The 21,453-nt window shown below is 45.9% G+C and overlaps 1 protein-coding gene across 2 annotated transcripts in view; it reads left to right on the top strand.

The window, feature by feature from the left end:
- The window catches only part of GRIPAP1 (GRIP1 associated protein 1), a 1,613,923-nt gene that overhangs the window by 804,325 nt on the left and 788,145 nt on the right, over positions 1-21,453 (top strand). For both annotated transcript variants that reach the window (XM_069645489.1, XM_069645490.1), the window contains one exon: positions 1,377-1,476. In XM_069645489.1, the coding sequence (XP_069501590.1) occupies positions 1,377-1,476 (100 nt within the window). The remainder of the gene's footprint in view (positions 1-1,376; positions 1,477-21,453) is intronic.

Raw genomic sequence — 21,453 nt, 5'->3', positions numbered from 1 at the left:
TTTGTTTCAAATGAATTATGTATAATATACATTTTTGTTTACACCAGAAAAACACTTTTCTGCAATTTTTTTTGAGGGAAACAATGTGTACGCACCGGTGAACACTGATTTTGAAAAAAAATGAAAACACCACTAGAATTGAAATAACAAACACTGAAAACAGGAAACCCTAACCACGTCTTATGCGGTCGTGTCACTTCATCGCTCTTCCTGCTACTCTGGTCACCTCCACGGCAGTGCATCTGCATGGAATGTCTCTTTGACTGTCTCAAAGGGGGATTGGCCTGGTTCATCTTGGCTCCGCACACTGGTAAGCTGCTCTGCTGCTTGCCCCCTTGTTCCACTCTTTTTGTCAGTGATCTGCTCCTTTTAAAACTGTCTCTGAAAGGAGATGACGCAAATCATTGGTTTTGCGAGGATAACCGCATCAGGTCGGAGACCAATCCAGGTACAAGGTTCTCAGTGATTTGAGGCAATCCAGAACTATCCAATAAAGACATTGGCTTCCTCAGATAAGGGAAGTGGTACAGATCCCGGCTAGGGATCAGCCTGTCCTCCAAGGGCGGATCACGCCCATTGGGAAGTCGCTTTCCCTGTCCCATGGGGTTGTGTAGCTTTGCGAGCCCCCCATTCTATTGCCAAAGTGGGTGGCTCCCGCTTGGCAAGAGGGGATGAATTCCTAAAATTCGTCACACCTTCTTGAGCCTTCTAGAGAGGGTAGTCTTTCTCTCCCAGTGGGTGGGTGGAGAATACTCCATCTGAATCTTGTTGCCCTAAACTTCATGGGTCACTGCTCTAGACCCCTTGTGTCTAAAAGATTGCTCACGATCAACGAGTGCTGGAACATATCTCTATGATGAGGAATCTATGCAAGGATACTCCATCTGAAATAACATTCCTGAAGGCAAGTAATCTGTCCTTTGTTCCTTAAAAATACATAATGGTAAATTAGAGCCTAAATCATGTTTTGCTATTTTTAAATCTGATACTTATTTGATGTTTATTCAATGTTGTTACGGTTGTTTATCAGATATTTATTTAATATTTGAGTATTTATAGTCTACCTTTTAAAATATCTATTCAATATTTATTGTGAAAAATTATTTCATGGATTGATTATTTTAATAAAATATATTTAACATTAAAACTGATTGAAATCAATGCCCACCAGTGTATTTCTTAGCTGCAGCTACTGTGATATTGAAAATTAGTCATTCTAATAGTTTTTACAGGTTAATAGACCTTTCCACTATGAACATAAAGCCAGTGCTTGTCATTAAGCGCCTCAATGCTGGATGAAAATGTCAGTCTGCTCGCACCCTTACAAAGTAGGCAACCACCTGTGCACACACTGATGTTTTAAATTGTAATTTCAGCTTAAAGACCTGAAGCGGCAGCTGCAGCTTGAGCGCAAGAGAGCAGACAAGCTCCAGGAACGCCTACAGGAGATCCTGACCAACAGCAAGACACGCACAGGTAAGTGGCCACCACTGCACTAGTCTGGTGCTTTCCCATACCGCTGCTTGAATTCATAGCTTCAAAAGTCTCTCTAGAATGCAGGTGCCAAAGCTTAAGCCTGCTCAATAGTGCATTTGTCTGATCTTGGTATTTGACCTTTGTTTTGTTTATATTTTGTGGTCTTTATTTGTGTTTCGAGCACCAACAGTTTGGCATGAGTTTCCCCATCCACTCAGTGCGTTGGCCTCCTCCACCATGGTGACCGAGTCAGGAAACACAAAGGTCATGTTGCACAGCCAGCCCAGGCCCACAGTGATCAAAGGGTTCTTCTGCCTTGTGTGATCGGTTTTGTGCCCTGTGAAAAGTCACCTCTTATGTTAGTTACTTATTTAGCACATTTCACTTATGGTGCCTAAATACATTGTGGCTAATATAGGAGAGGAGGGGCTTAGAGGCGTTAATGTTTAATTGGTTGCCTTGAATTACCTTTTACTGCTTGCACACTGTGTGCATTAGTCTGCCAAATATATGCCAAACGTAATACAAAATGGAACTAGTCTGCACAACCTCAGCAAACTCCAAGTTCTCCAAAACAACGCTCTTAAAGCCGCCCTTAAAATACCCAGAGCCAACCACATTACAATCGCCAGACAGAATGTAAAATGGCTCCCTGTGAAGAACAGAATCATCTACAAAACACTATCCCTCACCCATGTGTGCCCAACCAACCTTGCCCAAAATACCTAAATTGCAAATTCACTAAATACCACTCGGACAGACCCACCAGGTCAGCTCAAATCAACCAAATCATCATACCACGATACAAACTTGAAAAACTTGGGGGGGAAAGCTTTCCGGTACTAGCCGCCAAGCTTTGGAATGCTCTGCCTGCTGACCTTAGAACTTTGATAACCTACTGGACTTTTCGAAATAAACTAAAGACCTGGCTAATCTCCTAAGAATAATCCATCCCCTCACAGACAGCTCCTGGCCCTAGCCTCATGATCACCTCCTGAGGACTACTTGCTCTTTACAGATTTCTGACCTAACTGTACCCTAATTGATGTACCATATCCTATGTAATGTCTTTATTATATGTACATACCCAAGTGTAACTTGTAAACTTGCAGCCAGATACCTTTGGGTGGGGAGTGCTATATAAATAAAACAAAGGGGGTTTATGGTCTTTTAATCAAAGTGTGCTACGAAAAGAAAATGCATCGAATGCAAGTTTTCCATCAAAATATTTACCATCAAATGCATTTTTTGTAAAACAAATTTGCGGGATCAATTCCTTACCATTACAAACCCACCCCAAATAACATTAACCCTTAAACCAACACAAGCATACATTCAATGGTAAAAATTTAGTTGCAAAACGTTCTATGAAATTCATTTAGTTGTAAACTATTTCGATGACAATACCAGATACCACAAAGGGTCTGGTCCATGGTACCAGGGCCTGAAGCCACCAATGGTTCTGCACAATAGGAAGCCTGCAGGAGGGCAAGTGCGTGGGAGTTAGCACCTGCAGGGAGGATCCCTGTGCGTTCCTGAGGCCAGAGAGTTGTCGTACTGGAGGCCCCACCCACCTGCACGCAAACCTCCTGTCACCCTCCCACAAGGGTTAAGCCCGCGGGAGGGCAAGGATGTGAGAGTTAGTGCCCGCAGGGAGGATCCCTGTGAGTTCCAGAGGCCAGAGATAGTTGCCGTACTGGAGGACCCGCCCACCTGCACTAAAAACCCCTGTCACCCTCCCGCAAGGGTGAAGGGCAAAGGCGCAGGATTTGGCGCCTGCAGGGAGTTCATGCCGAGCAGGCAGCCGAAGAGTTCTTAGTTCTACTGGTAGAACTAAAGCACCTCCCGTTGATGCTGCAGAAGTATCTCAGCAAGCTGAGCAACCCTCTGGAGGACTGGTACAAGTGGAGTGGAAAGGCATTTAAGCAGCAGACCAGCCCAGGTGAGAAACAAGGTGGGGGAGTGACAAAATGTTACAATCATTAGAGGCAAACTGGGCCTAATGTTTCAAACGGGTCTAATGGATCGAGTGTTGCTGAACATTGCATGGTCTCAATTGGAGCCTGATACGTTTCGAATTTGTAACAAGCTGCGAGTAGTGTGGGTGCCACACTTTACATCAAAAGGCATCTTGTTTTTCTCGACTAAAATGTGTGATGCTAACTCCTGGTATGCCCGCTATGTCTGCTATGCCTGTCACATTAGATCCCTCTGCCTTGTCCGCTGCATCAGATTCCGCTTTGGCACCCTTACCAAAAAGAAAAGTGCTGACTGTGAAAAGGAAAGTTTTGGTAGCCGCTCCATCATCCTTACCATGCCCTGCTGAGACCATTTTACCTATCCACCCAAGCTCCCTGGGGGAAGCCTGTTCCCTTATCAGAGAACTTCATCAGTTCTTGGGTCCATCCAATGTCCCCCTCAGCATGGATCCTGGGAGGGGAAATATTACACATAATGGAGAGCTCATTTTTAAAACTGACGGCAAGTACCACAATCACGCATCCTCGACTGCTTCTGTTGGACTAACTGACAAGCCCACTGGGCCTACTGGCTCCTCAATCAATACCCCCATCACAAGAACACCTGCTGCCCCTGTTTACCCCCAGTCAGGGTTTGGCTGGAGAATCCTTATCTGTTGTCCAATACTGATAATACTGTACTAAATGGGGAAGGGGCGGCATTATGCCACCCACGATAGCCACTCCTAATGAGCCCCCTCACCTAAACGTGCATGTCCAGCGTCCACAGGGCTTTTATAATGGACCATCGGTGGATGGAGATACTTGTAGGATGGGACATAGGGGAAAAGTGATTGGATGTCCGCAGGGGTCGTCAACCTGGGCAACTAGTAATGTTGGTCTGGATATCGGAATGCCCAGCCCACCCCATCTTATAAATGAGTAGTAGAGCACCCCTCAAAGCAGCTTGGTGAGGAGAATCCAGCAATCTCAAAATCCAAATGCAATGTTGTTCTTGACAATCATTTGATTTTAAAGAAACTGGTCCTATCATTGGTGGAATCTGTTAAGAAGAGTCTGATTAAAGGGGAGCCTTTGCATTGGGGTTCAAATAACCCAGTTGAAGTAGTATCGATTGCATCAGAAATTAGCCGTGGCGATATAAGAGTCAGCAAAGTCACAAAAGTCAGCAAAGGGGCTGTGGGGGGCGTAGGTAACGTATGAGAGAAACTCGATCACTAGTACTATGATTGGATCAGTAGGCAAAGGCCTATTGGTTAAACCAGACACAATCTGCTCTAATTGCCACTGGAGTGATTAAGATTTAGTCATCCGCTCCCCCCACCCCTCCACCATTGCAGTCTGTTAGATTACAGGCTGATAGGGTGTCAAGGGAAAGAACTGCATGCGACAAAATAGCAACAAGATTGGATCATGTTTCTACCACCCCCATTGTAAAAACCAGAAGGGAAACAGCTCCCCTGGCAGGGGGTTCATTATATCTGCATAGGGTCGCCAAACTGGCATTAGATGAGTATGAATCCAAAGAAGCTCTTGTCAACAAATGTTCACACTGGATTCGAGTAGTGAGGGGTTGCTTATTTGGGTCCTGAGAGCACATTTTGAGATTTAACTCCCTGACCGTTTTTTCCGTGTGAAACAATTTTCTAAACTTCAAAACAGGGGTTTGATGTTTTTGTAAGTACATTAACCTAATGTAAATGCAATTGTAAAGACTTTGTCTAAATTAGTGTGTTGTTTTATATCTGCTGTGCAATACTTTTATGGCTTAATGCCGAAATAAAGTTATTGAACGAGCGAATAGGTGTGATTTAAGGGATTGCCTTTCTCCCACAGATTCCTCATCAGATAGATATCATCACCCAGCACAGCTGCTCGTGAAAAGCTTAGACAGAGGGCCTAATGGTCCTTGACTCGATCGTTAATCCGTCTTGCTCAGTGCTCGATTGTTGACTGCGGATGTGACATGGGAGTCATATATATACTGCGTCACTATGCCCCATACCTCGCGCTTGACACGCCGCTCTTGAGGAACATATTGCTTCATCAAGTCCTCAACTCTATTTCGATGAATTTTTCATCAGTTTTGATATTTTGTCTCGGCCGTGAGATGTCTGCAACCCGTATTGTAGGGTTTAAGCGTTCCACTGACACATTCCTTGGCACAGGTCACAATACTGTGCTCTGTCACTTTGTATTCGTATTTTATTAAATTCATAGAGCGCCTTTCGCCAAAGGGGTGTACAATAAAAGAATCAATTAAACAATGCAGCCATAAATGAAATAGATGAATACAAATGTACATCAACAGAGAAAGAAAAATCATTTTGTTTTTACTTTTAACAAACTAGAGACACAAGAAGATAACGTTTTTAAGATTAGTTTGGATAATACAAAGAGATGAAGAGTGAACTGAAACGGGGAGGGCATACAAATGCGTGGGAGCTAAAAGAGAAAAAGAATAAAAACGAGACAAGGCACAGGGTGGCTTAGGAACTGTCAAAAGAAATAGATTCTGAGATCGCAAGGAGTGAGGGGGAACATAACACAGAAATTAAAGAGGCGAGATAGAGGGGGACCAGGCCATTAGAAAACTTAAAAACAATTGAGAGAAAATGATACAAAAGACGGGATTCAAAGAAAAGTAATGAGATGGAGAGTAAAGTAGAAGTAATAGAGGAACGGGGAGGTAGAGAAAAAAGAAGACTAACAGTAGAATTATAAATAGTGCGAAGAGGGAAAAGATGACAAGCAGGGAGACAAAGTAATAACGATGAGCAGCAACCAATATGAGAGACAACCAGAGAAAAAAGAATTTTAGTGGTGTGAAAAGAAAGATAAGCAAAAGCACAATGAATTTTAAGCAGAACTTAGCAACAGGAACGAGCAATAGATGCAATATGGAAGGAAAAAGAGAGAGAAGAATCAAAGGAAATGCCCAGATTGCGTGCTGAAAGAGAGAAGGAAAGAGTAGATGGAGAAAGGAAAGGGGAGTGGGAGAAGGGGCGGGAGAAGTAGTATAGGGGGAAGAACAGAACCTCAGTTTTTGAGGGATTTGGATGTGGGAAATCAGAAGACATCCAATTCTGGACAGCTACAAGACAGTTTGAGACAGTGGAGTGTAAAACATAGTCAAAGGAAGAAAAAGAAAGAAAGATCTGTGTATCATCAGCGTAAAGGTGAAAGGAAAGGTTAAAAGAATAGATGAGTCCAGAAAAAGGAGCAGTGTAGGGAGAGAAAAGAAGATGATCCAACACTGAACCCTGGGGGGGCAACATAAAGAAGAGGAAGTGAAGAAGAAGAATGTCCAGCCCAGGTAACTGAATAAGTCTGTTGCAAAAGATAAGAACGGAACCAAATAAGAACAGAACCTGAAATAACTAGGTTGAAAATATAGGAGCCACAGTATCAGAAGCTGCAGATAAGTCAAGAAGAATAAGAATAGAAGAAAGCTTAGAGTGACGAGTTGTGAGAATTAGAAACATGAAGTTCAGTTTCAGTAGAGAGATGGACGAAAGCCAGACTGCAAGGGGGGAAGACGAGAGTGAAAGACGTGGATAACGGGTTACCTGGGAATAGGCAGCCCGTTCAAGGATTTAAGAGAGAAAAGGTAAGAGATAAATAGGATGAACGTTAGCAGGGGAAGACAGTGCTAAGAATCTGAAGAATAAGCGTATGCTTAAAAGCCGCAGGGAAATACTGGTGTAGAAGGGAAGATCGTAATGAGGGAAGTAAGATAAGGAGATGGGGATAAACTTTGGGAATAAGAGAAGAAAGGAGAGGGTTAGAAGGGGAAGCTGTAGGATGGGCGTGAGTTAATAGAGCAGAAGCGTCAAGATCCGTAAGAGGGGAAAATGACGAGATGGACTGTTAGTGATAAGACAGGAAAAGAAGAAAGAAGAGAGAAGGAACAAAAGCTAGTCGGAGATTAGCTTCTTTAGATGTAAAGTAGTTAGCTAAATCAGACGAACAAAGAGAAGAGAAAGCTGAAGGATCTGGAGCTTTAGAAGAAAGAATATTATGTAGAAGTGGATAGAGATGTCGAGGGTGAGGAGATAACGTATGAGTTCAGAAAAATAGCATTTCTTCGCAGTGAGTAGAGCAGAATCAAAGGAAGAATGTAACATTGAAAGTGCAGCAAGATGAATGGAAGAATGAGAGCTTTTCCAAAGCAGTTTGGCCTTACGCAAGTTACGACAGAGAGAGTAGGAGAAAAAGGATGTAGAGGGAAAGTGGAGTCAAGGACAGATTGTCAAGAAGAGTTTAGAGTACTAGGAACTGAGTAAGGGGGACAAGGACAAAATTGAAGGAAGAGAAGAACTCAGTAAAGAGAGAAAAGGATAGTCAAATGAGGAGAGATTACAGAGCATAAACGTATTATAACAGGGAGGACGGAAGAATAAAGAAAAAAGGGAAGTTAAAATCCCCAAGAAGAATAAAAGGAGACGCAGACGGAAGAAGATGAGAGAAGAGAAGATCAAGATGTTAAAGGAAGGCCAAGGGGTGATAGACAACAAGTAGAGAAACAAGGAAAGGATTGGAGAAAGAAGAAAAAAGATATTCAAAAGAGGGAAAGCTAGGAAGATTAGAGCGAGAGGATAGAAGAGTCCAAAGGGAATTAGAGAATTCCTGTGCCCCCCACGTGCCTAACTTGCTGTGGGGTATCTGAGAAAGAGTTAGAAGCAGTATAAAGAAAGGCCAGAGTTACAGAATTATCTGTAGTGATACAAGTCTCTGTAAAACAGAGAAAATGAAGATTAGAACAAAGAAAAAAATCAAGAATAGAATGGGATTTATTACAAACAGAACAAGCATTTAGAAGACCAAAATGGAATTGCAGAGAAGCATCAGAGGAAATAGGAGGGCAAGACAAGTTAGAGACATTACGTGGATGGACAGAAGATAGCACTGGAGAAGTGCGATAGGTAATCCTAGATGGAATAGGATAAGACGTAAGGAAAGCAAAAAAGATAGAAAGAAGGCAAATAAACGAATAAATGACTAGTTGGCACATGATCTGCCACAAACAGAAATAAAATAGTGGAAATCAAAGCCTTTCAAGAGGGTTCACCTGTAGAATAGGGCTCCTAAGTCTACAAATGTTCATGAGGCTCCTAAAGAATAGCGGTCACGTAGCAACACGGGACTCCACCAGTCACCATACACTGGAAGCGGAATAAGATGTAAAACCCACTGCAGCAACAATAAATGGTGATTGAAAGGCCATGAAAATTCAACTTCCAGAAACAATGGAACAAGGTTGGCGGCTGATGATGATGGAAGAAAGCACAGGTACCGGTCAATCCACAGAGACATGACGACAAAAAGGCAAAGAATGAAAGTTCCAGTGCCCTATTCCAAAGTTCAGGCGCAGACAGCAGGGTAGCAGACACAATTTCACTTGTGATGGTAAAAGACTTGAGGCCATCGCCTGGTGCAGACTACTGCAACAGAGCTAGTGGAAAGGTTAACAATGCCGCCCCAGCAGTTTACCTCCAAAGGTGAAAAGGTGAAGCGTCTTCTATGCGCTAGATGGAAAAACCAGGAAATATCTTCGACCAAATCACCGGACAGACCCAAGGAAGATTGTAAAATACTGCTATAATCTCAATGAAAGAAAGCAGAGAGATATGACAGCTTGTTTGATTGATTGTTTGTTTGTTTGTTTGTTTTATTCACTTACAATGCGCCCCAAACCCGAAGGTAGCCGGCGCAGCAATACAGAAAATGCAAGGCTTAAGTTGCAGGGTAGGGTCATGGGTTACATACAGAATACAAAATACAGTATATTACAGGTAGAACGGCAATTACAGTTTACAAACAGGCATAGTGAGTATGGAGTACAATGAGGAAAGTATATGTACGGGCACTAAACGGACATTAGCTCATCGGCCAGATGGGCAGAGTGAAAAAGTCCACAAGAGCAAAAATAGGCAGGACAGTAATGTGTCTATACTGGGGTTTCGTAAGGAAGAGTAGGCGCTAGTGGGCTAATCATTGTCAGACCTCAGCAGATTAATATAGTTGGATCTAAATTTCGGAAAGGGCTGCTCCTCATGCAAAGGGTGAGGCAGTGAGTTCCATAATTGGGCTGTCCAAACCCTGGAAGCTACCTCCCCCGCCCCTTAGTTAGCCTAAATCTTGGTATGATGAGGCTATCAGCATTTGAGGTTTTTGCTGGGCGTGTATGGTTTCTTTTCGTGAAATTTGTTTGTGAGATAGCTCGGTGCGGCATTGTTCGGCGCTTTGTGAACAAGGGATGCCACTGTTAAGTGGATTTTATTTTGGGTGGACAGCCAGTTGTTTTGGCGCCTGATCTTTGAAATATGCGATCTTTTGGACACACCGAGGGCATCTTGCAGGGCGTTATTTTGTAAAATTTTAATTCGATGTGTGATGGATTTATTGGCTCCAATGTAGAGGGCATTACAATAGTCGAGCCTAGAGAGGATTAATGCTCCTGCTAAGATAAGGCAGTTGTTGTCAGAGAGAAAGTGTTTACCTTCTCTAATGAGCTTACATGTCTAAGTGGTGGCTGAAGCCAGAGACTTCACCTGTTTGTCAAGAGAGAGGGTGGCATCCAGATAGAAGCCAAATGTCTTCACCTCTTTAGACACCTTGATGATATTACCATCAATCTCAAATGATGTATAGTCCTGGCTAAGTTTTTTGAGGTTACAATGAGTCCCTAGGATGATAAGCTCTGTTTTATCATCATTCAGGCACAGAATCTTGATTGCCATCCATGCCTGGATGATGATATACACCCTATTTACCAAGGCTAAATTCTTATTATAATCCCCAAAAAGTGGGAGGAGAATCTGGGTATCTGCATAGTTAATGTAGGTTATACAGAGAAGGTCCAGATCATCAAAAAGGGGCTTAGTAAATATGTTGTATATAGTAGGGGACACACAGGAACCCTGAGGAACTCCACACCGGATGGGGATCGGGTCAGCCGCTGCCGATGGGCAGAACACCCTCATGGTCCTGTCGCTAAGAAAGGATTCAATCCAAGTTATGGCCTCTCTGGAGAAATGTGCGGCAGAATCTAAATGGCTGCAAAGTACCCCATGGTCCACGAGGTCAAATGCTGCTGAGAGGTCCAACAGCAAGAGGAGAGCCATTTTTCCTTTAGCTCTTAGATCATCTATTTGTGCCTTCAAATCAATGAGGGCAGTCTCTGTGCCGTGTTGGGGTCGGAATCCTGATTGGCGCTCTCCTAAGTGTTTGTGTTGTTCCAGACAACTTTGGATTTGATTATAAGCAATCTTATCAAGGATTTTAAGCAAAAGGCTATCAAAATAAATGCATGCATATTCACCTTTTATCTTGTTTGTACAGAGTTTATATACCTTTACGTACGTCATTGATGATGTCATCCTTTGTGGCATTTACAAAACCTGTTGAGGGGAGGGATTATATTAGGGAAATATGTCTACTTCTAGAATTATATATGTTTTAATATCTCATTGGATGCCCCTTGTTTGTAGGGCATGCCAGAACTACTTTTACATAAGTAATATACTTATTATAGCAGAGAATATGGCAGTAAAAGTGTGTGGCAGGCTTATTGATTAGTTGGCACCCCCATCCAACCTTGGACTTTTGGCTTGTTTAGCAGCATGTGAGTGAAAACGAAACCTAGGTGCTCGAGAAAGTCAATTTATTCCTTGTTTTCCCAATTAGTCCATTGTATGTCATTAACCTGATCCTTAGCCAAGGTCTTCTGTTTGTAGTTGACCTCGTAGTTTTCACACTGTTCTGGAACATTCATGGGAGTATGAGCACACCACTATCTCCATCTGGGCTTTTAATGAATAGCCCTTGTTTTAACTTCTGAGTCACGTGTTAGGAGACCACGATTTTGTCAATTTCAGCCTCTCATTTACTACTATTTGATTTTATTAAACAGGGTGCCATTACCCTTACTTGCCTTTAGAGACTTGCTCACTCCACCTAAGATATGCTTTTGTCTGCGTGGTTGGTCAACACTTGGCACCTGCAAATGTCCTTGTCCCTCCCAATCTTAGCAGAAATATGTCTTACGCACGTGGTCTGTTCATTCGACTCACCTTGTGTCTTGCACCCATCTCTCAAAATAGCCTCCTTGGCCCCAGGCCAAGGTACTCCCTTATTCTGCACACGAAAACAGCTTCTTCATCAGTTCTTCAATTTGCCATCCTAGGCTTGTCTTTTGAGGTAACAGGGTTGATTCTTAATATGGGCCATTGCCCATTTTCCTCCGATGGCTGTCCTAAACGTTATGTATATACCACTTTTTAGCAAGCTTCTATATGCCTTTTCTACCTTGCATTGGAGCGTATTTACAGTTATTGGTCGACAGGTTACTTCATCTTTTCATATTCACGATTACTTCATTTTTAGGTACAAGTGTCTCTTAGTGCTTCAGTTATATTGTCAGTCTTAAGTATTTTCATATTGTTTCAGCATAGTTTCATACATCTTGTTTATGACATCATTCTGTCGTCATCTGACTTTACTTAGAGTTCGTCCATATTACCCATAGCCGCATTCTGGCATCTTGGCAGTGGACATCCTTCCTGGTAGCATTCTTCCTCTACCTCAACATGAGGGTATATTCTGAATTGCTGCCTGAGTACAAATCATCTTTCTTACACTCAATGCGGTATAAGAATTTTGCATGGATGCATGCATGGGTTCACAATTGTAGTTTGTTGTCTACTATTCCAATAGTTGAGGGGGCGGGGATCAGAGAAGAGGCATCCACCTGCTCCTCTACAACACTGAGGGATGCTCTTCGTACACGAAAATTAATCCGAAGTCTCTTCGGGAGCAGCCAAACTTGTGCAGTCGACCGTACGTTCCACATAGGCCGAGTCAGAGGGGCCTATCCCCGAGAAAAAAAAAGAAAGACACCAGGGCAAGACAAAGAAGCGGTCCGACTCACAGAGCCACTCTTCTTCGTCATCCTCCCATAAATTTCAGAGGTGTCATCGGCACAGATGCGATTCCGACTCCTCGACAGAGCCAGGTAAGTGATCGACAGGGCTAACAACTCATCAGGATTAGGAGGACTTCAAATCGCATATGTTAGTAATGTTTGAAAAGGTGGCTGTAGGTACGTTTACGCCCACCCAACAGCAGGCCCCGGTGGCTTCAGCGGCGCTCAGTATCCCTGACCCCATGCAAACCCAACACCATTGTCGTCGAGAGAGCCTTCCGGCTTGGTGCCTAAGAAGGTGGCTAAGCCCTCGACACTGGTACCTTCCCACAAGCCTTCGGGTTCTGGCATTATCGACGCACCTTTGGTGCCCAAGCCTCGGACGAATCCGGCAGCCACCCCTTCAAAGTAGAAGGTTAAGGCCTTGACGCTGACTATCAGCGATCGATCCTTCATCCCTCGCTGTCATGATGCCCGCTCCCGGGGAGCCGGTTCAAGCCCTGCGTCACCGAAAGCGGACATCCAGTCCCCAAGGAAGGACCCAGCAACCCCATATAGGAGCCCTTTGGACAGTGTCCTGGCGCCTATGGCGCCAGGCTCATAAAAGACATCAGTCCTGGCGCCATAGGCGCCAGGCTCATTATGGGAGTGCTTGGGTGCACTTACCTGATGCAGACCATGCTGCAGGATCCCGGCCTCCTTGAGGCCTGAAAGGAACTACTTTACCTGTGGGACTAATATACCATCCGGGCGTGGTCGGGGAAGGATACATACCTGGAACTTCTTCCAAGGCTATTTAAACCCCACCCGAACAGCCACACGTGCTTCGCGTTGTTCTGCATCTAGCAGCTGGACGCTCACCGTGTCTGCTCCTGCATCCTGACTTGTGCCACGCCTGCCAGCATCCTCGATCACCTGCAAAGGAAGAGAAGAAGAGAACAGAAGAAGGAAAAGTCCTTACCTGCTAAAACTGCATCCCGGAGACATCTCGCCGACAATCCTGAAAAGGAAGACTTTTATTTAAAAGCTCATCGCGTCGATCGCTGCAGCGCCGCATTCCACTCACCTTTACAGGGCGCCTCCATGATCAGCAGCGATCATCCGGATTCGCAGTCACGCCCCAGCGCCTAGGGAGAAAAAGACCAGAACAAAAGGTGAGAGAGAGAAGGGAATAAGGAAAGCTAAATCTCCATGTTAAGACTTACCTGTTGATTTATTCCCTCTCCATTTCGGGTCCGCGCCGCATCCTGGCATTTCCGGACCCCGGCCCGTAAGGGGAAAAAGAGACATCAGCGTTAATGAGCGAATGAAAAGACATTACCAATAAAAGCTCATTAAAGACTTACCTGATTTCTACAAGGATTTCACCTCTCATCTCGGGTCGGTGCCTGTTCCCCGGCATTCCATACCCCAGACCCTATGGGGAAAAAGAAACTAGCATTAGTACATTAATGCATGGACACAAGGGGAACCTCTTATCAAAAAACTTACCTGGAAGCCAAGCAAGTTTGGTTCTCACCAATCCGAAAATCCAGTAAAGTAACTGGATACCAACGCGCCCTTGCATCAGAAGCAGGATGGAGAGCTCGTCCTTCCAGACCCTAAGGTGAGACGCTACGAGGAATCGCAGAAGGGTTTCGAGGAGGGTGAGAGGGGAAAGTGGGAGGCCGATTGCATTACCCCGCAGACAGTTAATCCCCTATTTTCGCCTACAGAAGGATACTTCTGCGAGCCAGACAAGCCAGATTTGGGGGCCCGGTCCAGTCCGTCTTCCGAACCCTGCGCATCACCTAAGAAGAGGTCACAGCAGCGCGAACCAGGCCAGCGCCTCCGTGGGAGTCAAGTGAGCGTTACAGAACGCGAAGCCTTCCTACAAATTCCCACCCAGGCGCTATGGAAATTTCTGAAACTGATTAGTTGGCCCAATTACTGTGGGAATTACGGGCCGAAATACATGCCGCTCGTCAAGAGACTAATGCCCTCAGGAGGGAATTAATAATATCAAAGGAAAGAACTGATGACCTGGCCAGACAGCTTTTGCAAGGTCAAGCTGGGCAAACTCCTCTACCTGGTTCCGGAGGGAACCCCGCTCCTGTGGTTTCCAGTAACCCTGTGCAGATTAATCTACCTGGAAACATGCCGCTGGCCCCTCCCGAACGCTTTGCTGGGGACCCCAAACGATTTGCCGTATTCATGAATCAGTGTCGTTTGCACTTCCTATGCAGACCTGGGGCCTTCCCTAATGATCAGACCAAGGTAGCCTTTGTATTGTCATATCTCAGCGGCTGTGCTGCCGATTGGTCAGTTCCACTGGTTACTCAAGATGACCCGATTCTCCGTGATTTTCAAAGGTTTCAAGCAAGCATGGAAAGGTTATTTGCTCGACACTCTCAGGGGCAGGCTCTGGATGACGAACTTCTATCCCTGCGACAGGGCAATCAGGACCTCCTATCCTATATTGCAACCTTTAATAGACTAATTGTGGAAACGGGATGGCCAGAGGATAAAAGAGTCACGTTGTTTTATCGAGGCCTACGCGGAGAACTTAAAGATGTCTTGGCCCAAGCTGTAAATCTGCCCCAAGAATGCACAGAGTATATAGACTTAGTGGTCCAATTGGATCACAGACTTCAAAACAGAAAAGCAGATCGGTCCAGGTTTGAGACCCGGGTGTTGGTCAAGACCCATGCTAATCCCAAGGGAGTTGATGTCTCTGAGCCTATGCAAATTGGAGGGGTTAAAGGACCCTTAACTCAAAAGGAACGTGAAAGGAGGCGGCAGTTAAAATTATGTCTTTATTGTGGGAATTCTGGACACTTTCTACGAGATGGCCCGGCAAAACCGCCCCGAAAGGCGGTAGGAGCCGCTGATAAAAACCATGAAGACTCTGTTTCGGGAAACGACTCTGCCCGACAAGTGTAGGGGTCCGCTTGCCGAGCTTGAAAACTAACTCTCAGACCTCGCATTTCATTGTGCCAATGGTTCTCGTAGATCAAGAACAGCCTAAGCGGTTGCATGCAATAAAGGCATACATCGATAGTGGGGCTATCGGAAACTATGTGGATCGTGAATTGGTCTCTAGGATTAACCTCCCTCTCCATCCTAAAACCAGCAAAGATGTCATCACCACAGTCGATGGAACTGAAATTACCTCTGGACCGGTAACACATTCCACTACTGAGGTGACTCTTATTGGTCCCGACGGCCATCGGGAGGGTGTTGTGTTTGATGTAATCAAGGATCCACAGTTTCAGGTTATTCTTGGAATCCCTTGGTTAGAGACACATAATCCTCGAATTGATTGGCGAGCTAAGAGAATAACCTTCCCGGATTGTACACAAACCTGCTACCCAGAAAACCTGAAGATTAATCTAGCATCTGTAACCTCTGCCTCCATGCAACTACCTCCGGAATACCAAGACTTTCAGGACGTCTTCCAAAAGGAATAGGCCAACACGTTACCTCCTCACAGATCGTACGATTGCCAAATCGATCTGGTGCACAACCCCCTTGTAGCAGGATTTATGCCCTTACCGAACCTGAGAATCTGCATTTGAGACAATATTTGGATCAATACCTAGCTAATGGTTTTATTCGCCCATCAAAGTCCCCGGCATCCTCGGCTTTGTTCTTCGTGCCCAAAAAAGAAGGCGACCTTAGAACTTGTATCGATTACCGCGCATTGAACCAGATAACAGTTAAAAACCGTTATCCTCTGCCTCTGATCCCTGAACTCCTTGACCAGGTGAAGGACGCTTGCATATACACCAAGTTAGATCTCCGGGGGGCTTATCATCTGGTACGAGTTAAAGAAGGCGACGAATGGAAAACTGCCTTCCGTACTAAATATGGATTATTCGAGTACCAGGTGATGCCCTTCGGATTGTGTAACGCGCCGGCTGCCTTCCAATACTTCATGAATGATGTCCTTCGGGAACTCATCGATGTTTGTGTTGTCGTATATATCGATGACATTCTGGTGTACTCCTCTTCGGAATCTGATCACAGAAAACACGTCAGGGCAGTACTTGAAAAACTGCGCCAACACAAACTATTTGCTAAATTGGAGAAATGTGTTTTCCATACCACAGAAGTCGGGTTTCTAGGTTTCATCCTGACACCCAAAGGAGACCGAATGGACTCAAGAAAAGTGGATGCCATCCTCAAATGGCCATCACCTAGCTCTGTAAAAGGGGTTCAAAGCATGCTCGGCTTTGCCAATTTCTATTGTAGGTCTATCCCGGAATTTTCACGCGTGGTACAACCCATTACTGCACTCTTGAGGAAAAAATAACGTTTTGAATGGTCTGAAGAAGCCGAGCAGGCCTTTCAGGATTTAAAAGCTAAGTTTACCTCTGCACCTATATTGAAACACCCACGTCCAGATCTCCCTTATGCCGTTGAGACTGACGCATCCAGCCTAGCCATGGGAGCTGTCCTGTCCCAAAGAGATCACGAAACCAACCAACTGCATCCCGTAGCATTTTGGTCCAGAAAATTCTCGGCACCCAAGGTTAATTATGCAATCCCGGACAAAGAACTGTTAGCCATTAAGTCCGCTTTTAAAGCCTGGCGGCATTATCTGCTTGGCGCTCGACATACCATCACAGTGATCACTGATCACCGGAATTTACAGTATTTGAAAACCGCCAAGGCTCAGTCATCACGGCAGCTCCGATGGGCTTTGTTTTTCGCTGAATTTGATTTTGTGATTACCTATCGACCTGGCTGCAAGAATGGCAAAGCAGATGCCTTATCCCGAATTGGAATGGGAGAATCTGATACAAACTCAGAACCAGTACCAATAATTCCCGAACAGAGGATTCTAGGCATGACTTGGTTACAGACGCTTGAAGACATTCAAGCCAGAGTGAAACAACTCCTGGACCCTACAACCTTACAGGATTGGATACAAAAGGGATCAGACTTTACCATATATAATGGTTTACCTTATTTCCAAGGACGCTTATTCCTGCCACATAAGGAATTACACGAACTAGTTATTTCCGGTTATCATGATACATTGATAGAGGGACACCCCGGTATTGCCATGACAGAGGAAAAGGTGAAACAACAATTTTGGTGGCCCTCTTGGCGAAAAGATGTTAAATCTTTTGTGATGTCCTGTGGTGGTTGCGCCCAAAATAAAAGTCAAAAGGAAAGACCAGCCGGTCTCCTTCAACCTCTAGACATACCGCCAGCACCCTGGCACACCCTATCAATGGATGGTCTCCTTCAAACTCTAGACATACCGCCAGCACCCTGGCACACCCTATCAATGGATTTTATTACAGACCTGCCTCCTTGTTCGGGGTACAATACTATTCTGGTAATTGTGGATTTGTTTTCCAAAATGGCCCACTTTATTCCTTTGAAAGGTTTACCTTCAGCTTCTGTCCTAGCCAAAGAATTCCTCGAAAATATTGTTCGGCTACATGGATTCCCATCTATACTAATCTCTGACCGGGGAAGCCAATTCATTTCCCACGTCTGGCGCAAATGTTGTCAAATGGCACAGATCGACGTTAGATTATCGACCAGTCACCACCCTCAGACAGATGGTCAGACCGAGAGGACAAATCAGACCCTTGAGCAGTACTTACAGTGTATGTTACAGGAATCTGAAAGCAACTGGAAAGACATTCTTTGGATAGCCGAATACGCATATAATAATTCGGTACACTCTGGAACTGGCCACAGTCCTTTTTATACTTTGTTTGGGCATCACCCTCGAACCTCAAACCTTGACTCACCTCAGAACCTCGGAATGCCTGCAGTAGAACACCTGCATTCTACAATTACCCAAGCCTTTAAAGAGGCAACTACACATTTACAACAAGCCAAGAGAAAATACAAGGAGAATGCTGATCTACATCGGAGTGAAGCACCTCCGTATCAGATTGGGGATCAAGTGTGGTTAGCTACCAGCCATTTACCACTCAAAGGGCCTCAAACTTTTAACCCAAAATATCTGGCACCTTATTCTATTACGGCAATAATTAACCCAGTGGCTGTTAAACTTGATTTACCAGCTAGTATGCGAATTCACCCTGTTTTTCATGTGTCACTTCTGAAACCAGTGGTACCCGGAACCCGACTACTCAAACCTCCAGAACCTATTCTAATAGATGGGGAGCCCGAATTCGAAGTGAAGAACATTTTAGACTCAAAAATGTTTAGGTCAAAACTGTTCTACCTAATTGATTGGAAGGGGTACGGACCTCAGGAGAGGTCGTGGGAACCCAGTGACTATGTGCATGCACCTCTATTAGTCAGGAAATTCCACCGACTCTTCCCAGACAAACCAAAACCCCCGGAGGGAACAACCTTGGGAGGGGCCTTGGGGGGGAGTGCTGTCATGATGCCCCCTCCCGGGGAGCCAGTTCAAGCCCTGCGTCCCCGAAGGAAGGACCCAGCAACCCCATATAGGGGACCTTTGGACAGTGTCCTGGCGCCTATGGCGCCAGGCTCATAAAAGACCTCAGTCCTGGCGCAATAGGCGCCAGGCTCATTATGGGAGTGCTTGGGTGCACTTACCTGATGCAGACCATGCTGCAGGATCCCGGCCTCCTTGAGTCCTGAAAGGAACTACTTTACCTGTGGGACTAATTTACCATCCGGGCGTGGTCGGGGAAGGATACATACCTGATTGGAGGAAGGATACATACCTAGAACTTCTTCCAAGGCTATTTAAACCCCACCCGAACAGCCACACGTGCTTCGCGTTGTTCTGCATCTAGCAGCTGGACGCTCACTGTGTCTGCTCCTGCATCCTGACTTCTGCCACGCCTGGAGGCATCCTGGATCACCTGCAAAGGAAGAGAAGAAGAGAACAGAAGAAGGAAAAGTCCTTACCTGCTAAAACCGCATCCCGGAGACATCTCGCCGACAATCCTGAAAAGGAAGACTTTTATTTAAAAGCTCATCGCGTCGATCGCTGCAGCGCCGCATTCCACTCACCTTTACAGGGCACCTCCATGATCAGCAGCGATCATCCGGATTCGCAGTCATGCCCCAGCGCCTAGGGAGAAAAAGACCAGAACAAAAGGTGAGAGAGAGAAGGGAATAAGGAAAGCTAAATCTCCATGTTAAGACTTAACTGTTGATTCATTCCCTCTCCATTTCGGGTCCGCGCCGCATCCTGGCATTTCCGGACCCCGGCCCCTAAGGGGAAAAAGAGACATCAGTATTAATGAGCGAATGAAAAGACATTACCAATAAAAGCTCATTAAAGACTTACCTGATTTCTACAAGGATTTCACCTCTCATCTCGGGTCGGTGCCTGTTCCCCGGCATTCCGTACCCCGGCCCCTATGGGGAAAAAGACACTAGCATTAGTACATTAATGCATGGACACAAGGGGAACCTCTTATCAAAAAACTTCCCTGGAAGCCAAGCAAGTTTGGTTCTCACCAATCCGAAAATCCAGTGAAGTAACTGGATACCAAAGCGCCCCTGCATCAGAAGCAGGATGGAGAGCTCGTCCTTCCAGACCCTAAGGTGAGACGCTATGGGGAATCACAGAAGGGTTTCGAGGAGGGTGAGAGGGGAAAGTGGGAGGCCGATTGCATTACCCCGCAGACAGTTAATCCCCCATTTTCGCCTACAGAAGGAAACTTCTGCGAGCCAGACAAGCCAGATTTGGGGGCCCGGTCCAGTCCGTCTTCGAACCCTGCGCATCACCTTAGAAGAGGTCACAGCAGCGCGAACCAGGCCAGCGCCTCCCTGGGAGTCGGGTGAGCGTTACACTCTCTTTTTCCGATCTATACAACAGATTTTCGGTGCCAAAAGGGGACGGGGCGACTACCAAGGAGACGTCGACCCAATTTATGCAGGGGCTGGTGGCGGTGATTATTTACGCAGCAAGGCAGATCTCCTGGCCTTAGCACAGGGGCTACATGATGCTAGTGGGTTTGATAAATCCCTGGATGTGGAGGTACAACAATCCCAACCTTACACTCATGCCCATGCCAAGTTTAGGTCACTAGTAGACAGGGTTGTTGACAATTTTGGGCTGAATGCTTCGGCAGTTCCAGTCCAGGGTTATGATTTTACCGACATCCTGGACGAGGGTCCCACTATAGAGAGGCACAGGCAGTCGCTGCAAACGGGCCTGGACGTGGCAGACTGCGTTGGCCGGTCAACGCGATCAGCGGTGGTTCTCGGGATACAGGAGAGAGGCCTACCTGTGCTCCTCAGGCTTTTTGCCTAACGTCCAGAACCCTGTCATGGTCTAATGCCTGAGTAGTAACAGATGAGTCCCGGAAGGGTTGGGGCACTCACTGCGAGGACGTGTAGGTGAGCAGACTTTGGTCAACAATGGAGGCTAGGTGGCACATCAGCAGGCTGGAGTTGCAAGCCATTGGGCTAGCCCTAAAGGCATTCATCCCATCTCAGAAGGAGAAGCATGTCGATCTTGACAGACAATACTGTGGCCATGCACTACATGAACAAGCAAGGTGGCGTGCGCTCCCTCCCCCTCTGCAGAGAGATGATGCAGCTGTGGTTCTGGCTGTTAGAGAACCGGACCAAAGTCTCTGCAGTTCATCTGGCGGGGACAGCAAATAGTTTGACGGATGCTCTGAGCATCCAGAGCACGGTCTCGCACAAGTGGGAAGTGTGCCAGAAGATCCTAGAGGTGGTCCTCTCTCGCTGGGGTACCCAGACAGTGCACCCGCTTGCCCCGGTGTCCAACAGGAAGTGCAGAGAGTTTTGCTTGCGGGACTTCCCAGTGAACAGCGCGCTCTGGGACACGTTTCTGGTGGATTGGGCCTTTTGACTCCACTGCGCTGTCCCTCACATTTTCGTCATTCCTTAGGTTCTCAGGAGGTTTTGAGCAGCCATGTTCTTGATCACCCCGGATTGGGCGAGGAGGACGTGGTACCCGGGCCTTCTCGATCTAACCATCTGTCCACCTCTCTGGTTGTCTCCCCGCCCGGATCTCCTATCCCAGCCGGAAGGTCTGCGGCTCCACCTCAACCCAGAATCCCTCAGCCTACATGCGTGTCTCTTGAGAGGATGAGTTATGTTGACTGGGACCTCTACACGATCTCTGTATGCGTGCAGGTGGAG

Source organism: Ambystoma mexicanum, chromosome 2p, assembly GCF_040938575.1.
Source record: "Ambystoma mexicanum isolate Mex_15411 chromosome 2p, UKY_AmexF1_1, whole genome shotgun sequence".
Classification (NCBI taxonomy): Eukaryota; Metazoa; Chordata; class Amphibia; order Caudata; family Ambystomatidae; genus Ambystoma; species Ambystoma mexicanum.
Note: the sequence above shows the minus strand (reverse complement) of the source record. Positions and strands in the feature narration are given on the sequence as shown.